Genomic DNA, 14,720 nt, shown 5'->3' with positions numbered 1-14,720 from the left:
AGCCTAAAAAACCACAGAAAATATTATTTTTAAAAATAATTTATTTACTAGAAGGGGAAATGTCCATACTTTACACGGTCTCAAGCTTCATAATGACTAATTTTTCTTATGTTTCTTAATAAATGTGACTCTGAAATCTTTCAAAACTGGACACTTTCCCCTTGTTTTAAAAATATAGGTGCAATGAGCCACATTTATTGAGATAAGTAGGAAAAAGTTAGTCAGTATGAAGCTTGGGAATGTGCAAAGCATAGGCACTTTCCCCTACTTTACTGATTAATTACCATTTGGACCGATGCAATCAGGTTTGGAACTTAAATACCTTTCAAATAAATCCAAATTCAATAAAAACGGTTAATAAACAATCCCTTAATTGATGGCGAACATATAAAGTTTTTAAGGACTTGTGTTGTCCGGAATTCCATACCTTAATGTTCTAGACACACTCATGGCTTAAGTCGAGAAACGGCTTAAAGTAATTATTATAATCAGGTGGATGACATTAGCTCTGAAAAATGCAACCAGTTTTAGTGTAAATTTTTTCCTGTTTTCGTACACATTTCACGAGATATCTCCAAAACTACGTAGGTTTTCAATTTGGGGTTTTCGGTTGCCTTTTCGTTATTAAATTTTCTTTTATTTTGTATTAGTATTATTTGCTAATTTATTCTACAATGACAGAAAACAGCTAATAAACTCAAAAGTTTTTTCGGCACGATAGAAACATATGAGAAACATAGAATACGTCATGCCCCTGATTATAATCAAGATAATGATCAGGTTCATTTTCTGACTAATCCGTATCTCGACTTAAGTCACAAGTGTGTCTACTCTGAAAAAATATCTTGATAAATGGAGAAATGGATTTTGTTCAAATTTAGTTAAAAGGATGTTGTTTACCCTTTTGACAATTTTTTTCCTTACATATGGAAAAACACTCTTTTGACGAACTTTTAACAAAATATTGTTAGCCGCCGATTTGACGAAACTTTTTCATATTCTGTGTGGAAGAAACTTTTCTTGTTAATTTGATAAGACATTTTTTCAGAGTAGGACATTAGGACAATTTTCAATTTATCCCTAATGAGCTTTCAATTTATTCCTCCCAGTGCATGCGGATCTGAGCATATGCTTCTGTTCCCTGGAGAAAAATCTCCTGGGAAACATGACTCATTCTGCTGGAGTTTTTCAATTGTTACCTTTAGCTTTAATGCAATAGCCATACATATTTGATGAAGTGTGGCATGGAAATGAGAAATTAGAACCTCACGGACACGCGAAATGTGTGTGAACGGGGTCATGGAACAAGAAGTTAATGTTAATCAATTGTGGAGCTTTAAAGCTCATCAGATTCCTGGTATTGGGGATGATCTAGCTTCCAGCGTTAACCAAGTTGTTGGGGTGGAAAGGATAACAAGGGATGGTTTTCTATTTCATCAACATTGGTCTGAGCACAACACGATGTTATGTTTGTTGAAGCTATCGAAATGTGACCCACTGACTGCACATGCGCCTCACCACATTTTGCACAATTTTCCTCAATTCCACCGCTCTCTATTGTGTATCCATACTGAAGACAGAGTCTTCATTCTCACAGAGGGGGGTGGGTTCTTTATTTCCACAGAATCTCATGCAAATTGAAATTTTGGCGAATTAGACATGGTATAACTGAGTACTCGAGAGTAGAGAGAATCAAGGGCTCAGACAGAATTGTGAATGGGTTTGAATTTTCACGCAATTTGCAGTGTTGCAAATATTTGCAAAATTGTATATCAAAAAAAAATGTCAGACTGTGGGGCGCCACATCATGCGAACACTTCCAAGAGACTTGAGGGATGATTGGCATCCGTCAAACCTGCAAATTCTGCGGCACCGACTTGTTGCGATGCTCACTAGCGAGATTTTTCGATCGTACAAAACTCCGGCAGGACTTTGGGGCCCGGAAACTCACGTTGTCGAGGTCTGGACCACCAAAATCGGGACTTGTGGACACAGTGGTGGCTCTGGCTGAACCTCCACATTCATTGGTTGTGATTATCAATGGTACACTGGTGCTATCTGAACTGCCCGTCTTACTCATCCTTGCGAATTCCTCCGCGGAGTATCTCTGATTTTCACTACACACAAATCACCATCTTTGTTCCACCCATTGAAAAGTCTTGCATTGATATTGCATGGGTGGAAAATTCTGTACTATTTTCACAACTCTCATGCTCCTGGTGCGTGCCTCCCGGGGGCCTCAGACCTTAAGCTTTGTCAAATGTACTTAAAAGTCATTTTGGTGCAGCAAATAATTCTGCAAGAGTGCACACAAGATAGAAAAAAAAAAACCACCCACTGAGTCACTTGAGCAAGATGGGAGGTGTACTACCCTTCCAACTTTTACTGCTAAATCTATTCTTTTGCCATATCTCCTGGCTCCCCTCAGCCCCCACAGAATACCCGAGGAACAGCTAAAGTGTGAAAATTAGCCATATACTTTGGCAAAAAAGTTTGAGCACACAAGTTCCTGTCACAATTTTCTGGCTGTTCAATAGCCCAAGAAAATCAATTAAGCGGAGAGACAGAATTAGGATTTCCCTGCTCCAGGGTTACGTGCAAACTGTCACGAAGCTACTATTTGACTGAAAGTCTCACAATTCACCAGAAAGTCTCACGGACTCCTTTCCTCTCTCACTCTCTCAGGGCTTTTTTTCTCTCGGGATTGTTCTATACGTTCCGAGCTTTACCACCCACCAAGCTCACCCCCTTTAAGTTCCTAAAAGGGCCGACGCGCAATCGCCGCCGCCCGCCGCGAGCTTTCACAACGTGGTCTGGCAGATTTAAATTCACAGAGACAGAAGCCAATCATACGCCCATAATGGTCATTGGCTCTTGAGCATTAAGGATTCAACGGCATGAAGACGAAGAGTACTTTAAGAAATTTATTCATTAGTTTGATAAACTTAAAGGATGTTTATGATTCTCGAGATTCAAGTACTTTTGCATATTTTACATGTTTTCTTTCACACAAGAACAACTTTCGCCCTAACTTGTCTTATTAATATTCATCTGCCAAGACAAATGAGAAGGTGGTCCTAATTCCAAATGTTCGTGTACATGAACATTTTGATTCCTTATATACCGTTCACCTCAAAAAAACTTGTTCAGTTTGCAATGTTTATTGTAGAAACATATTGTAGCAATAATCCCATGTAATTACATATTTAATTTCACATAAATCTTAGTCCTATCACGTTATTTTATAGCTAGAGCTTTTTAGCTTTAAATGCACTATAAAAGCTTTCGCCAATCACAGGACACGGTGAGCCTTAAATATTTCATTGGTTTGAATATTTGATTTCATCAGGATGGTGCTTAAAACAAAAATACACATTAAGCAGTACTTTAAATGAAGAGTGATAATACTTAATTTGCAGAAAGCTATGGTGGATTATTTCGGACAGCTTGAAATGGTCCACTATGACTGTAACATACAACTCCCTGTCCTGAAGTGGCGGAGGATCGCTAGGCGTGGGCAGCTAACCTAGATGTCCTAAAGCCCAAAATAGACACGGAGATCGGACTAGGGATCAAATTGAAAAATGGAGATTGGTGTCAATCAGGGGGTGAATAATTATGGTAAGCGAGTGTACCGTGAGGCGTCTTCTATACGGGAGGATTTCGAAATGCACCGGTGAGTCTCGGGAAATCTCCCCTAGTGGTTCATGTCTGAGATAAATTTTCTCCACCCTCTGTTATAAATTCTCCATGTGTGCTCTAACTAAAATAGATAGTCTGGAAGACTTTCTATTTTATTTCGAAACGTTTCAAACGTCAATCACACAGTGTTTTACAATCAAAGAATTTGTTAAAGAGTGGTAAAGTTAATATTTATGCCTGGTGACGAACACTTCATAAGGAAAAGGAGATGTGGTACCCATCCTCTATATCAAAACCGTCTCACCGCAGGATTTTATGCCAATATTGTTGCTAAATTAAGAAAATATCCTAAGTTTTTATTTTTCTATAAATTAATTTTATTTTATTTAACTATTTCTTTATTTCTATTTAATGATGTCTAGTTAACAATTCGACCATATTAAGAAGATTAAACGATACATTCAGAAGATCGATCGATACCGTGTCCCTATTTCACCTGCTTTTCGACTTTTGATAATTTGAAAATAGATCACGAAAAAACATCTTTTGAAAAACAAAAAAAAAAAATTAAAATCACTTAAAATGTCAAAATATTTGAAGAACATAAACAAATGGAGCTTTCGAAGAGGGAGATTTTGAGCGCCAAAAGATAGGCAAAAATGCACCGGTCTAAAGCTTAGTGGACGATTTTTGTGTCAAAATGGCGGTTTCGAAATAAAATCCCCCCGTTTAGGTGCTCCCTGAGTGGCAGATCAGAAGATCGCGTCAACAAGATCGCACTGATCGCGCGATCAGTCTCCAAGATCGCACTGATCGCACTCAAAGTGTACCTTGAGTGGCAGATTTATTCACCCTCTGGTGTCAATACATCCAGAAATCTGCTCAAAATTTAGGGGATCAGGCTCAGCTCCTAAATTCACGAGATCTAGTGAAATTTACGAGGATTATCGACATTAGCGCCATTGTTGAAAATAAAAATCTTCACTTTGGGTGTTTTTGGGTACTTTTCTGAATGTCGATTGGATGAAAAAACACGGGAAGTAATGGTACGCAATTTCGGAAGATCTTACCACAAAGGTTTTATAATAAATTACATGTTTCCTTTTATTCAAGTTCCCTAAACATAACTACATCGAAATAAAAAACTGGTACTGATAGGGGACAGAAAAGTTATGCCCTAGACACATACTTACGGCTTAAGTCGAGAGACGACTTAGTGGAAAATAATGGAAATATAGTTTAAACATTATTTCTAATATAATTACGCTAAGCCGTCTCTCGGCTAATCCTCAGGTCTGTCAAGGCCCTTAGCTTCAGATAATTAAGAAGAGTTTCACTTTTTTCGGATTGTTGGTTTTTCCGTCTACTACCCGTCACATCGCATTAAACCGATATTCTTTCAAAACATTTTGAAAATGTTGTAATATTGTTAGATTTTAGTTTGGAAAAATGGTTTTATTTATTTATTTCCTAAAATTACTTAGAAAATAGAACATTTTTACAAAATCTATTTTCCTTTGCCTCTCATTGGGATTGCTACTACCAATGACTGCCAAATCCCAAAATGTAAAAATTCTGTATGGGTCGAAATTATACAAAGGATAATTTGTGTAAGTTAAGAATCTCACTTAATAATTTCTCAAAACACACAAAATTACCCTTTGCTTACATCAAGCGGCGATGCAATCGTGGAAGTGGACTACACTGAAAAAAAGTCTTGTAAAATTAACAAGACAGGTTTTGTTAAAAGGATGTTCTTCTATACAGAATATAGAAAAGTTTTATCAAATCGGAGGCCAACTGGATCTTGTTAAAAGTTTGTGAAAGGATGTTTTATCATATAAAATGTGACAAAGTTTTGGGAAATTAGTCAATAACATTGTTTTGACAAAATTCGAATGACATTAATTTGTTCGTTTAGCAACATATTTTTTCAGAGTATAACACTTTTGAGAATTTGAAATTTTGGCTCTAGAGATTTAAATTTTCAGGTCTTTTTTTCTGGAACTCTCTCTACAATGTTGTGCCTCTCAGAGAGAAATGTGTTGTTTACATGAATTATAGTATTAACGTGAAAACTCCATATATCACATCCAAGAAGCAAATAGCTGCCTTACCAAGTATTAGACAAGTCATTTAGTGCACTTTTAAAAGAATTAAAGTGAAAATTTTCCGTGGAAATTCCTATAGCAGCTCTTAAGAACCTTAAGAGAGCGCCACTTGACTTATAGTAATCTCAATGATGGAAGCAAGAGCGTTATAAGTAAATAAATAGGTTTTTGGTTCTATAGCGTCTTACTTAGGGAATTCTAGAAGACTATTTTAAGAAAAAATTGCTGCTTGGGCAGGCACAAAATTTGTTCAATCAATTCCACAAAATCTTAGCCACAAAAATATCAAAACTTATGAAATTTCGTAGATAATTTGGCTAGATGCCTACAAAAATGTTACTGATAATCCCTTTAGCGATTGTGAGAGTACCAGTACACAAATCTTCTACCCTCCAGAGTGATTTTGGTCACAAGTCACGGTGGATGGTGCCAATTCTACCCTGAGACTCATTTTTAATATATTATCCATTCCCCACGTGAATTTGGCGCCTGTACGAGGCGCCTTTTGGCGCAAATTTTGAATTCTATTCGAGTAAAGAAAATAAATATCCTAAAGCAGTCTTTTTCCTCCCTCAATTCAGTCTTTTCCTACACCATGATGCTCCAAAGGTCCCATCAACAATTGCGACACACATGGGCAGAAGAGGATAACAATTTTCATTCAGGTGCACAAAGTCAGACAAAATTGATTGATATTATTGATTTTACCAGCGAAAACAGCCAGACATTCTTCCATGTGCTCTTCGTGCTTTCACCCCAGGCTTTAGTGTAAAACCACAAGCCACATTTTCTCCCATTGAGCACTATACACTTGAATTTTTCATTACAACTGCACTACGAGGAATTTACGGGTAAAAGCAATTAATTCGCTTGCAGGGTTGAAAATAACCGCAATATATGGCCACATGTGATACCTCACTTATTAATCATTTATAATCAATTTATATTATATCAATCTCATTTAAATTGAAATTACCATGTCATTAACGCAAACATGCAAATTTATGATTATTTTTTTTTAATTTTTAAATCCCTAAAATTGAAAATTTTCAATTGATCTTTAAAGGAAGATTTTGTAATAAGTAGGGGAAGGCTTTCAAGCTTCGCACATACTCTGACTTTATAATTCTCCTACCTAGTTCATCGGATTCAATCTGAGTATTTGTGAAGCCTGAAAGACCTACCTACTTTTTTAATTTTGACGAATTGTTTTCTTTTTATTTCAAAACAATTAATTAATTTAGATAGTTAATTTAGTCTGTAAAATTCGGTAAAAGGATCAACCCAAAATATTATAGATTGAAGGCTTTGTATCATGGTAGATCGTTTTGTATCGAGGTACCTAAAATTGTTGAAACATTTTCTTTTTTAAATTTTGTTATATTGTATTGAAGTTGTTTGTATTATTTTATAATCTCCTAATGATATTTCATATCTCACAATTAATTATTCTATGAAATATTATTTTAATTACCAAAAGAAACAATTAAAAGAAAACTAATAACTAATTTTTAAAGTGAATAATATATAAGCAGGATGTTTATTAAAGTCGCGACTCAATTTTAATAATATTTGCACAAAAGCAATTAAAACTTTTGTAAATAGTCATTTCAAACTTAACGTTAGGTAACTTGAAGAGCTAATGATAAGTTTTAACAACTCTACAAGCTTTAATTCTTGTTTTCTTTGAATTACTTATAGGTAAATAAATTACTTTTACGTCGCGTAAGGAAATTTATAAGCTCACATAAATTAGAGTACTTTAATTATTCAGCATTATTGTATATTTTTGTGGATCGAATAAGTATCGCTTGTCTTCACGAAAAGTAGATTTAGGTAATTTTTATCGTTACAAAATATAAAATAAATAATTTGTGAAATTAGTATGATTCTAATGTATTTAATAACTCAATATATCGCACAAAAACTTTGCATTTTTTGCTGATAACTTTATTTGTAATTTTCCTTCAAAACATTTTTTTTTCAAAAATTAATTAAATCGTAATTTCCGTTAAAAAACTCATTTTTGATCAAAATCTTAATAAGATCAATTTTTTTATGTTTTTATTGTGTGGAATTTATTAATAAAATCAGTCGAAATAATTATTTAATTTATTAAATTACAATTTTAGCTTATTGAAAAATCAATAAAATCCTTTAGGTCTTTTGGAAAAAATCTGCTTAGCAACTGCTATTTTAGAAAATTCTATTCAGTGTCCTATTTCTGGAACGATATTCACGATTTAACGGGTTTAGATAAAGGTACAAAAACGTTCTAAGGTAATCTGAGTAGCTTTGTTTAGAGGAAACTGAGTTTAAGCATGTTCTTAAACCAAAACGTTTGTAGACTTCACTTCAAAAATTGTGTTTGTCCTGTTAAAAGTCGCTTTTCTTGTAGTTTTCTAGAATTTCTAGAGTTGTTTTCTAAGAAAAAGGGATTAAAGGTACATTTAATTTTTTCTTGAAACTATCTTTAAAAGTTTTCTGCAAGCCCTTTGATTACAATTTATCATAAATTCAATTCCACATGAATTTTTCTTGATAGACGTTGGCAAAAAAATTTATAAAAAATCAGAAAACTTGGGTAAAAAAAATATTTTTATGTGTTTTTAATCGTGAAAAAGCTGTTGGCTATCTTAAGTTAAAACTGCCTAAAGATACCTAGAAGACATTTTTAAAGGAAATGCCGACAAATGTTATATATAAAAGTTGTATATATGATAGTTTGTCTCAAAAGCTTTCTTGATAGGTTTCTTTTATAAATTAGCCAAAATCTCAATGCGAGAAAACCGATTTTGATTATTTTTTAGTAGATGCATACTTTAGAGAGATTCTCTAGCTGGAATTTCTTTTAAGAAGGCATTGTAGGTTTTTTTTTAAAGAATAGTTGAATTTAGAAAAATTTAAAAGTTCATTAAAATGCTGAAAATGCTTTAAAAGAACTAAATATTAGATTTCTTGAATTATTTTTAATTTACTGCTTTTATATTTACTAAATATCGTGTAGGGGAAGAGCAACTGCTACGCCTTTGCATAAACTTGTTGAAAGTTCGAAAATTTAAACCTACGAGTTTCATTATGAAAAGAACATTTTTTATTGAATTTCAAATTCAAACCATCCTAAAATCATATAACGTAGAGTCTCTCAAATCTGAATCTCTCAAATTCGAACGCCGTTTGGATTCAAAATGTCAATTGTGTGGTTATGTTAAAAAATTCGTATTCTGGATGAATGAAAATCATATTTATGTGTTTCTTTCTGAATGTTTACATACATTATGGTCGTATAAAATGAAAAGGAAGTATGTTACCACTAAGACTTGTGAGAAAGTACGGGAATTTGACTCAAAGTGCAATTTAATCTTAGATAAAACTCGTTAGTTTTGAAAAAATTGTTCGAATTTGGGAGGTGAGAAATGTCAAAAATACCTCCCGAGCGTTCGAATTTAGAAGACTCTACTGTAAAAATATACAAAAAAATATTTTTGACAGCAAACTTTTACGTATTGCTGTCGACGTTGTTGACAAATGAAGTGTTAAGTCAAGAATACCGAAAATTCGAAATACAGGAACGGCTAGAGCTAAAGCGGCGAATATGTGAACTTGCATTTTCCGCTTCCGGCCGATCTCCGAATAGATTTGGCTTGGCTTTGAAGTGGTTTTATCTCTTCGAAAGGTTATTACTGAACGATACCAATAGATCACAATACGATTGCTTAAGATGCCGATAGGTGTTCATTTGACCCTACTTCAGCCACTTCGCAGAATTATCAAGAAGTAAGAATGCCTATTTCTGGTTTTTCGAATACATCTTCGAATTTTTCAAACTCTACTTGTGAATAGTAAGATTCTTCACATTACCAGCTGGTATTTGATTCTCCAATCTTCTTCAATAGTGTCTTAGTAAATGATACTCTATTTGCACAGAAGAATCGTTGACGTTCGAAGAATTCAAACTCATTTTCGAATTTTCAAGCCAAATTTTCGGACAAGGTAGATATTGGTAGACAAGAAGGGAATTTATAATGAAATGAGCCTTATTTTAACACTCGAAACAATTCAAAATTCGAACAGGAAGTACTTTGGCCACTATGTGGTTGCAATGAGAAGTAAAAATGTTGTTTTTGACTTTCGAAAGCGATCTTCGAATTTTTAATACTCTGTGAGTGGTATTATGTCACATTGGATTTACTTTAAATATTAATAAATAAATATTGAACTTAAAGTTTGTTGGAGATTAAACTAAAATTTCAAATGGGTTTTTGCAGTTAAGAGGCTTTAAAAAATTTGAAATAAACTTTTCAAATAAAAGTTTTCTCTTGAAACTTTTTGATTCTCTATAATAATTTTATAAATGGCGCACATGATTGCGAGGACTTCCTATTAGTACTACTTAAAATTCTTATAGAAAGTTATGGCTTTCATTTTTGATAGTCTTATATGTAAATAATGAGCATTTAAGTCTACAAAAACTCAATGTTTAACTTAAGAAAGTTTGTATGTGAAAAAAAAGAAAATTTCCTTTTGAATTTTCTTTAAGTGTGTTGTTATAGCAAATTGAGAGGTTACGAGGGAAAAGCTCAAATAGGAAATTTCCTGGCAATTGCAACACCAAACGATTACAGCGCATTTGAAAGAATTCACGGAATTCTCAATGAAAGCTTTCTTATGAATTTGATTCTTCACATAAAATTTTTTATGTTGGAAAACCTACACTGTCCTTCCAATCATTGTCGATATACTTTCTTATTATACATTTTTTCTTCATTTTTTTTGTCATAAATAATTTAAATGACAGACTGTGGGAAAATTGGCCGGAGAAAATTGGGAAATTACAGAAAATTGGAAAGGATGTCAAAGTTACTGCAAATGTTTTCCATCTTGCCCATCAAACATGAGGAAAATGCTCATAAAACGGAGCTTATTGTAAAGTGAGGAGCTGGGAAATTGTTCAAGAGACATCTCAGTGCCTTGGACTTGAGAAAATTCAATTTTCCCACCAAGTCTTTGACACCTTTTTCTCATCATCATTGCTAACGTTCGACACTGGGTGATATATTTAAAATGTCTGAGGAAGTTTTCGTGCCCATCTCTCCTTCCACCTCGGCACATTTAGAGGAAAAGTCGTGAAAACCACTGAGAACTAAAGGAGATCAGTGGGAAATCAAAATGGGAAATTGCCAAGAGATTTTTCAACCAGTGAATATTTCCAAGCAAAACACGTTTTTCCCATAAATTATATCGCATTAGTGTCACAATTAAAAGCATCTCCTACCAAGTAATATTCAAGCACTCTCTCTCTCTGTGCCATCCATAAGACAACGTTATTAATATCCTAGATGTGTATTAGGTTAGGTACATCATACATTAAGAAAACTTTTACGATATTTGTCCTTTTATCATAGTTCTGTCTGGCTCTATTATTGCTGAATAAATGTATGGAGAATGTTTCCATTTGGGACTTGTACTAACAAATAGTTCCATCTGCTGATAGAGTTGAACAAAAGCTTTTCTCAGTTAAAAGATAATAAAAATTTATATAGTCAAAAAGACAAAAAAAAAAAGAAACCATATATTTTTTCCTCTGAAGTAGGTCATCATTTCATTCAACATTCAATTTCAATTGATTTCTTGTAATAAAAAAATCACATGGACTTCATGCAAAACCAATTTATTTTTGTCAGAAAAAATCATCAGAATTTTACAATTCGTGTGACATTTAATTTTATCATTCACACACAAAAAAATCACTTTGGCATAGTCGCTAAATAAAATTAAGTTAATTTAGAATGGAATCCGGGAATTTCCACCAGTCTATCATTTCAGCAACTCTGCCAAAAGCGGGGTGAAAGTATTTACCATAGAAAAAAGGGGTTAAATAGGCACAATAAAAATAAAGTTACTTTCACCATGTGCTGGACAATTCTCACAATTGATTTTTTCCTCGCAGCCACATCTTTTTCTCACAACATTTTTGTGAAAGTCCAAGGGGGTGATTCGTAGAGCTAAATGCTATCATAATAACGCAGCTATTGTAATCTTTTCCACAAAGTCAATGACTATCAAAATTATAAATAAAGTATCAATGTGTGATATCCAAAGTGATACCCAAGTGGCATTTGATAACTTGAACATGGGCACAATAAGCCTTGAAGACGTCATTTGAACTTCATTGATGCTATGTCAGCAAAATGACTAAAATTTTACTAGTTCGACAGTAATCAAAATAGATGTAAGTTTAGTGACGATGTGGCGACATCACGATGACCATTATTTGTAATATGCCATACCATAAAATGCTTCTACACATTGAGAGCGATTTTCGTCAAGATTTTCGTCACGATTTTCGACAAAATTTTGACATTTTCTCAGGGGAAACCAAGCCACCATCGAACATGGGGTAGCACAGAACAGTGATTTTGACGTAGTCTGGATAATTCTTCCATGCTCCTAGAGCTTTTTCTTGGGCAGAGGCGGTGAATTTATATTACGTAGTCTTTTCGTGCGAGATGTTGGCAAAAAAAATAGGAATATATTGAATCTTGTTTTATAAAAGCACGAAGAAGAATGATTTGATAACCTACAAAGCTTAACCCTTTAAGGACGATTGGAACGCCGGTGTCCCATAAAGAAAATAATTTTTCCTGACTACCTAAAGTTAGTGTTTCTTATGTCTGTACATAATTGTAAAGTAGAAGGTTGAAGGAATCTAGAATATTTTTGCAAGTTCTATCTTGACTAATCTATTTGCTATATAGTAAATATTTAAGCTCAAAAATGGCGAATTTTTAATTTTTCAAATTCATAATTGATTTTATTTATTTTTTATACTTCCAATTTTTTAAGCAAAACGCTTTTGGCAATAAAAACTACAATACTCATACGTAATATATTTCATTAAAGCAAAAAATATTATTCATTGGTATTGCCAGGAAAATTACTTAAATTTTTAGGCCATTTTCGTTCCTATCGTTCATAGAAGCAAAAAACATACCGAATCAGACTCTGTTGAACTTTCCAGAGTTAGACGTAAGACTTATCATTGATTATTTTTCTCAGATTAATTTTTATTGTTGATTTTCAGTCCGTAAAAAGTGTCTCGTCGTTAAAGGATTAAGCTGCTCCCTATCGGGCCGAGAAACACCGTCAAAGTGCTAAAACAATGTCATGTAAACTCAACTATCATCTTTTCAAAGATTTCCAAGGCTGGATTCTCAAGAAATACTGGGGAATTTTGACGAAAAATCTCAGGAAGCTGATGCAATGTTTTGATTTGGGTGATGTTCAAATCGGTTCAAACCGATTATGAACCGATAGGTAGTTTTTAGTCGAAAAGCTCTTAAAACAGTTTGGGGGATCTTTTGAGTGATTTATGAATCGGTTTAAATCGGTTGAGAACCAATTAACCGGTTGAGTCACGAATTCGAGGATTTCGCAAAGCCTGGGATGCTTTGTCATCCCTCTAGTCAGAAGCTAGACTTACTAAAATTTACGTAATGGGGATTAGGTTTTGCTACTAGGGTCAAGAACCCCGTTTTAATTAATTGAAAACAGTATACCTTATTTTGGACTTTGTCCTTATTCTGGACACATATATTTAAAAAAAAACAGCAATTTTGTGTTTAACGACCCCAAAGTAAAATTAAGGGAGTGAACTAGGAATGCAAAGATGTTTGGTGAGAGTCCAAATGTGTAATTTGCGTGTTTGAATCATTTTATATTCAAAATTTGATCTATTTGTTGATAACAAGGTAGACTTGGCCCGTAAAATTTGATATAAATTGATTTATAGCATTACTGCTTAAAATTAATGCGATTTTCTCTTTAATTTTTTAATGTGAAAAATATTTATGCTTTAGGTAAATTTAAACTTATTTTTGCAGGCCAAGTCCACTTCTTTATCAATAAATAGAAAAATCCCAAATATTAAGTGACTCAAAGACACAAATAACATATTTGGACGCACACAAGCGACAATTAATGTGAATCACATTAAAATTTTAATGTGCAAGTATGATAACGCCCTAACAGATACCCAAGTAGCACAGATGAGTCGTAATATAATACAATTTTGGTCGTCTGTAGTACGCGATGTAGCACAAAATTTATGCCAAAAAGTGGTCGTACGACATTACAATTGGAAAAAATGTGACGACCAATTTCGGGTCGTAGCAGCTCAATTTTGGATACCCTGACGACTAGTTCACGACTCTGCTTTTGATCTAGAATTTAGGAGCGAACAATATGAGATGGCATAATAAGAAAATTATTTTTAAATAATTATTTTTTTCGTGAATAATGTAAATAATTCATTCTTTTGCGCACAGGGAAGTTTCTATGAAACAATAGAGCACTGAAACTCTATTTATTAAATGAAGAAAAAAAGTTATTTCTAGTCGCATTTGGGTCTTTTTGTGGCAGTCGTTTGGATATCCAAATTCGAGTTGTGCCACGGCGTGCTACTTGGGTATAGATTTATCGGTTTTATTGATACTATCGATTCGATAGTGTCGAAAAGTTATCATACCACCCCAGGTTAGCAGCCCACGCCTATCGATTCTCTAACACTTTAGGAAGATGTTCAGGTTCGATCTCAAAGCTCTCCAAGTCAAAATCCTGAACTTGATTCAGCCACCTAGTCCTAGGTCTGCCCCGACGTCGAAGTCTCTTCCCACAATGGGTTGCAAAGAAAAATCACAACTACTATAAGCTAAATAATCCTAACCATCAATCTCTTGTTTTTCTCATATTTGCATAGATTTATTGAGGACGAAAGCACGAGAATGGAAAACAGTGGAAAATAGTAGTTGGTAGTTCCAAGTATATTTTGCTTTCTCCTCCCCCATTTCTGTGCTATATGTACAAAGAAGAAGTGCAAATAATCGGAATAATTGGTTTATCCTTTGCAGAATAGAACACAGAATTATGTATTGCGCAATTATTGAGTGAGAGACCCTCATTTCTGTG

General features: G+C 33.9%; 1 protein-coding gene across 7 annotated transcripts in view; it reads right to left on the bottom strand.

Moving 5' to 3' along the window:
• Nucleotides 1–14,720, bottom strand: part of LOC129800533 (potassium voltage-gated channel subfamily H member 6) — a 148,862-nt gene that overhangs the window by 46,856 nt on the left and 87,286 nt on the right. The window contains exon 1 of one of the 7 annotated variants that reach the window (XM_055844997.1): nt 1,856–2,608. The exons of the other annotated variants lie outside the window; for them this stretch is intronic. Within the exon in view, the coding sequence (XP_055700972.1) occupies nt 1,856–2,080 (225 nt within the window). The 5' untranslated portion in view covers nt 2,081–2,608. Of the gene's footprint in view, nt 1–1,855; nt 2,609–14,720 lie in introns of those variants that run through there. 7 annotated transcript variants of the gene reach the window in all.

The sequence above is a fragment of the Phlebotomus papatasi genome, chromosome 2 (genome assembly GCF_024763615.1).
Source record: "Phlebotomus papatasi isolate M1 chromosome 2, Ppap_2.1, whole genome shotgun sequence".
In the NCBI taxonomy this organism is placed as follows: Eukaryota; Metazoa; Arthropoda; class Insecta; order Diptera; family Psychodidae; genus Phlebotomus; species Phlebotomus papatasi.
This window is presented reverse-complemented; position numbering and strand designations above follow the sequence as displayed.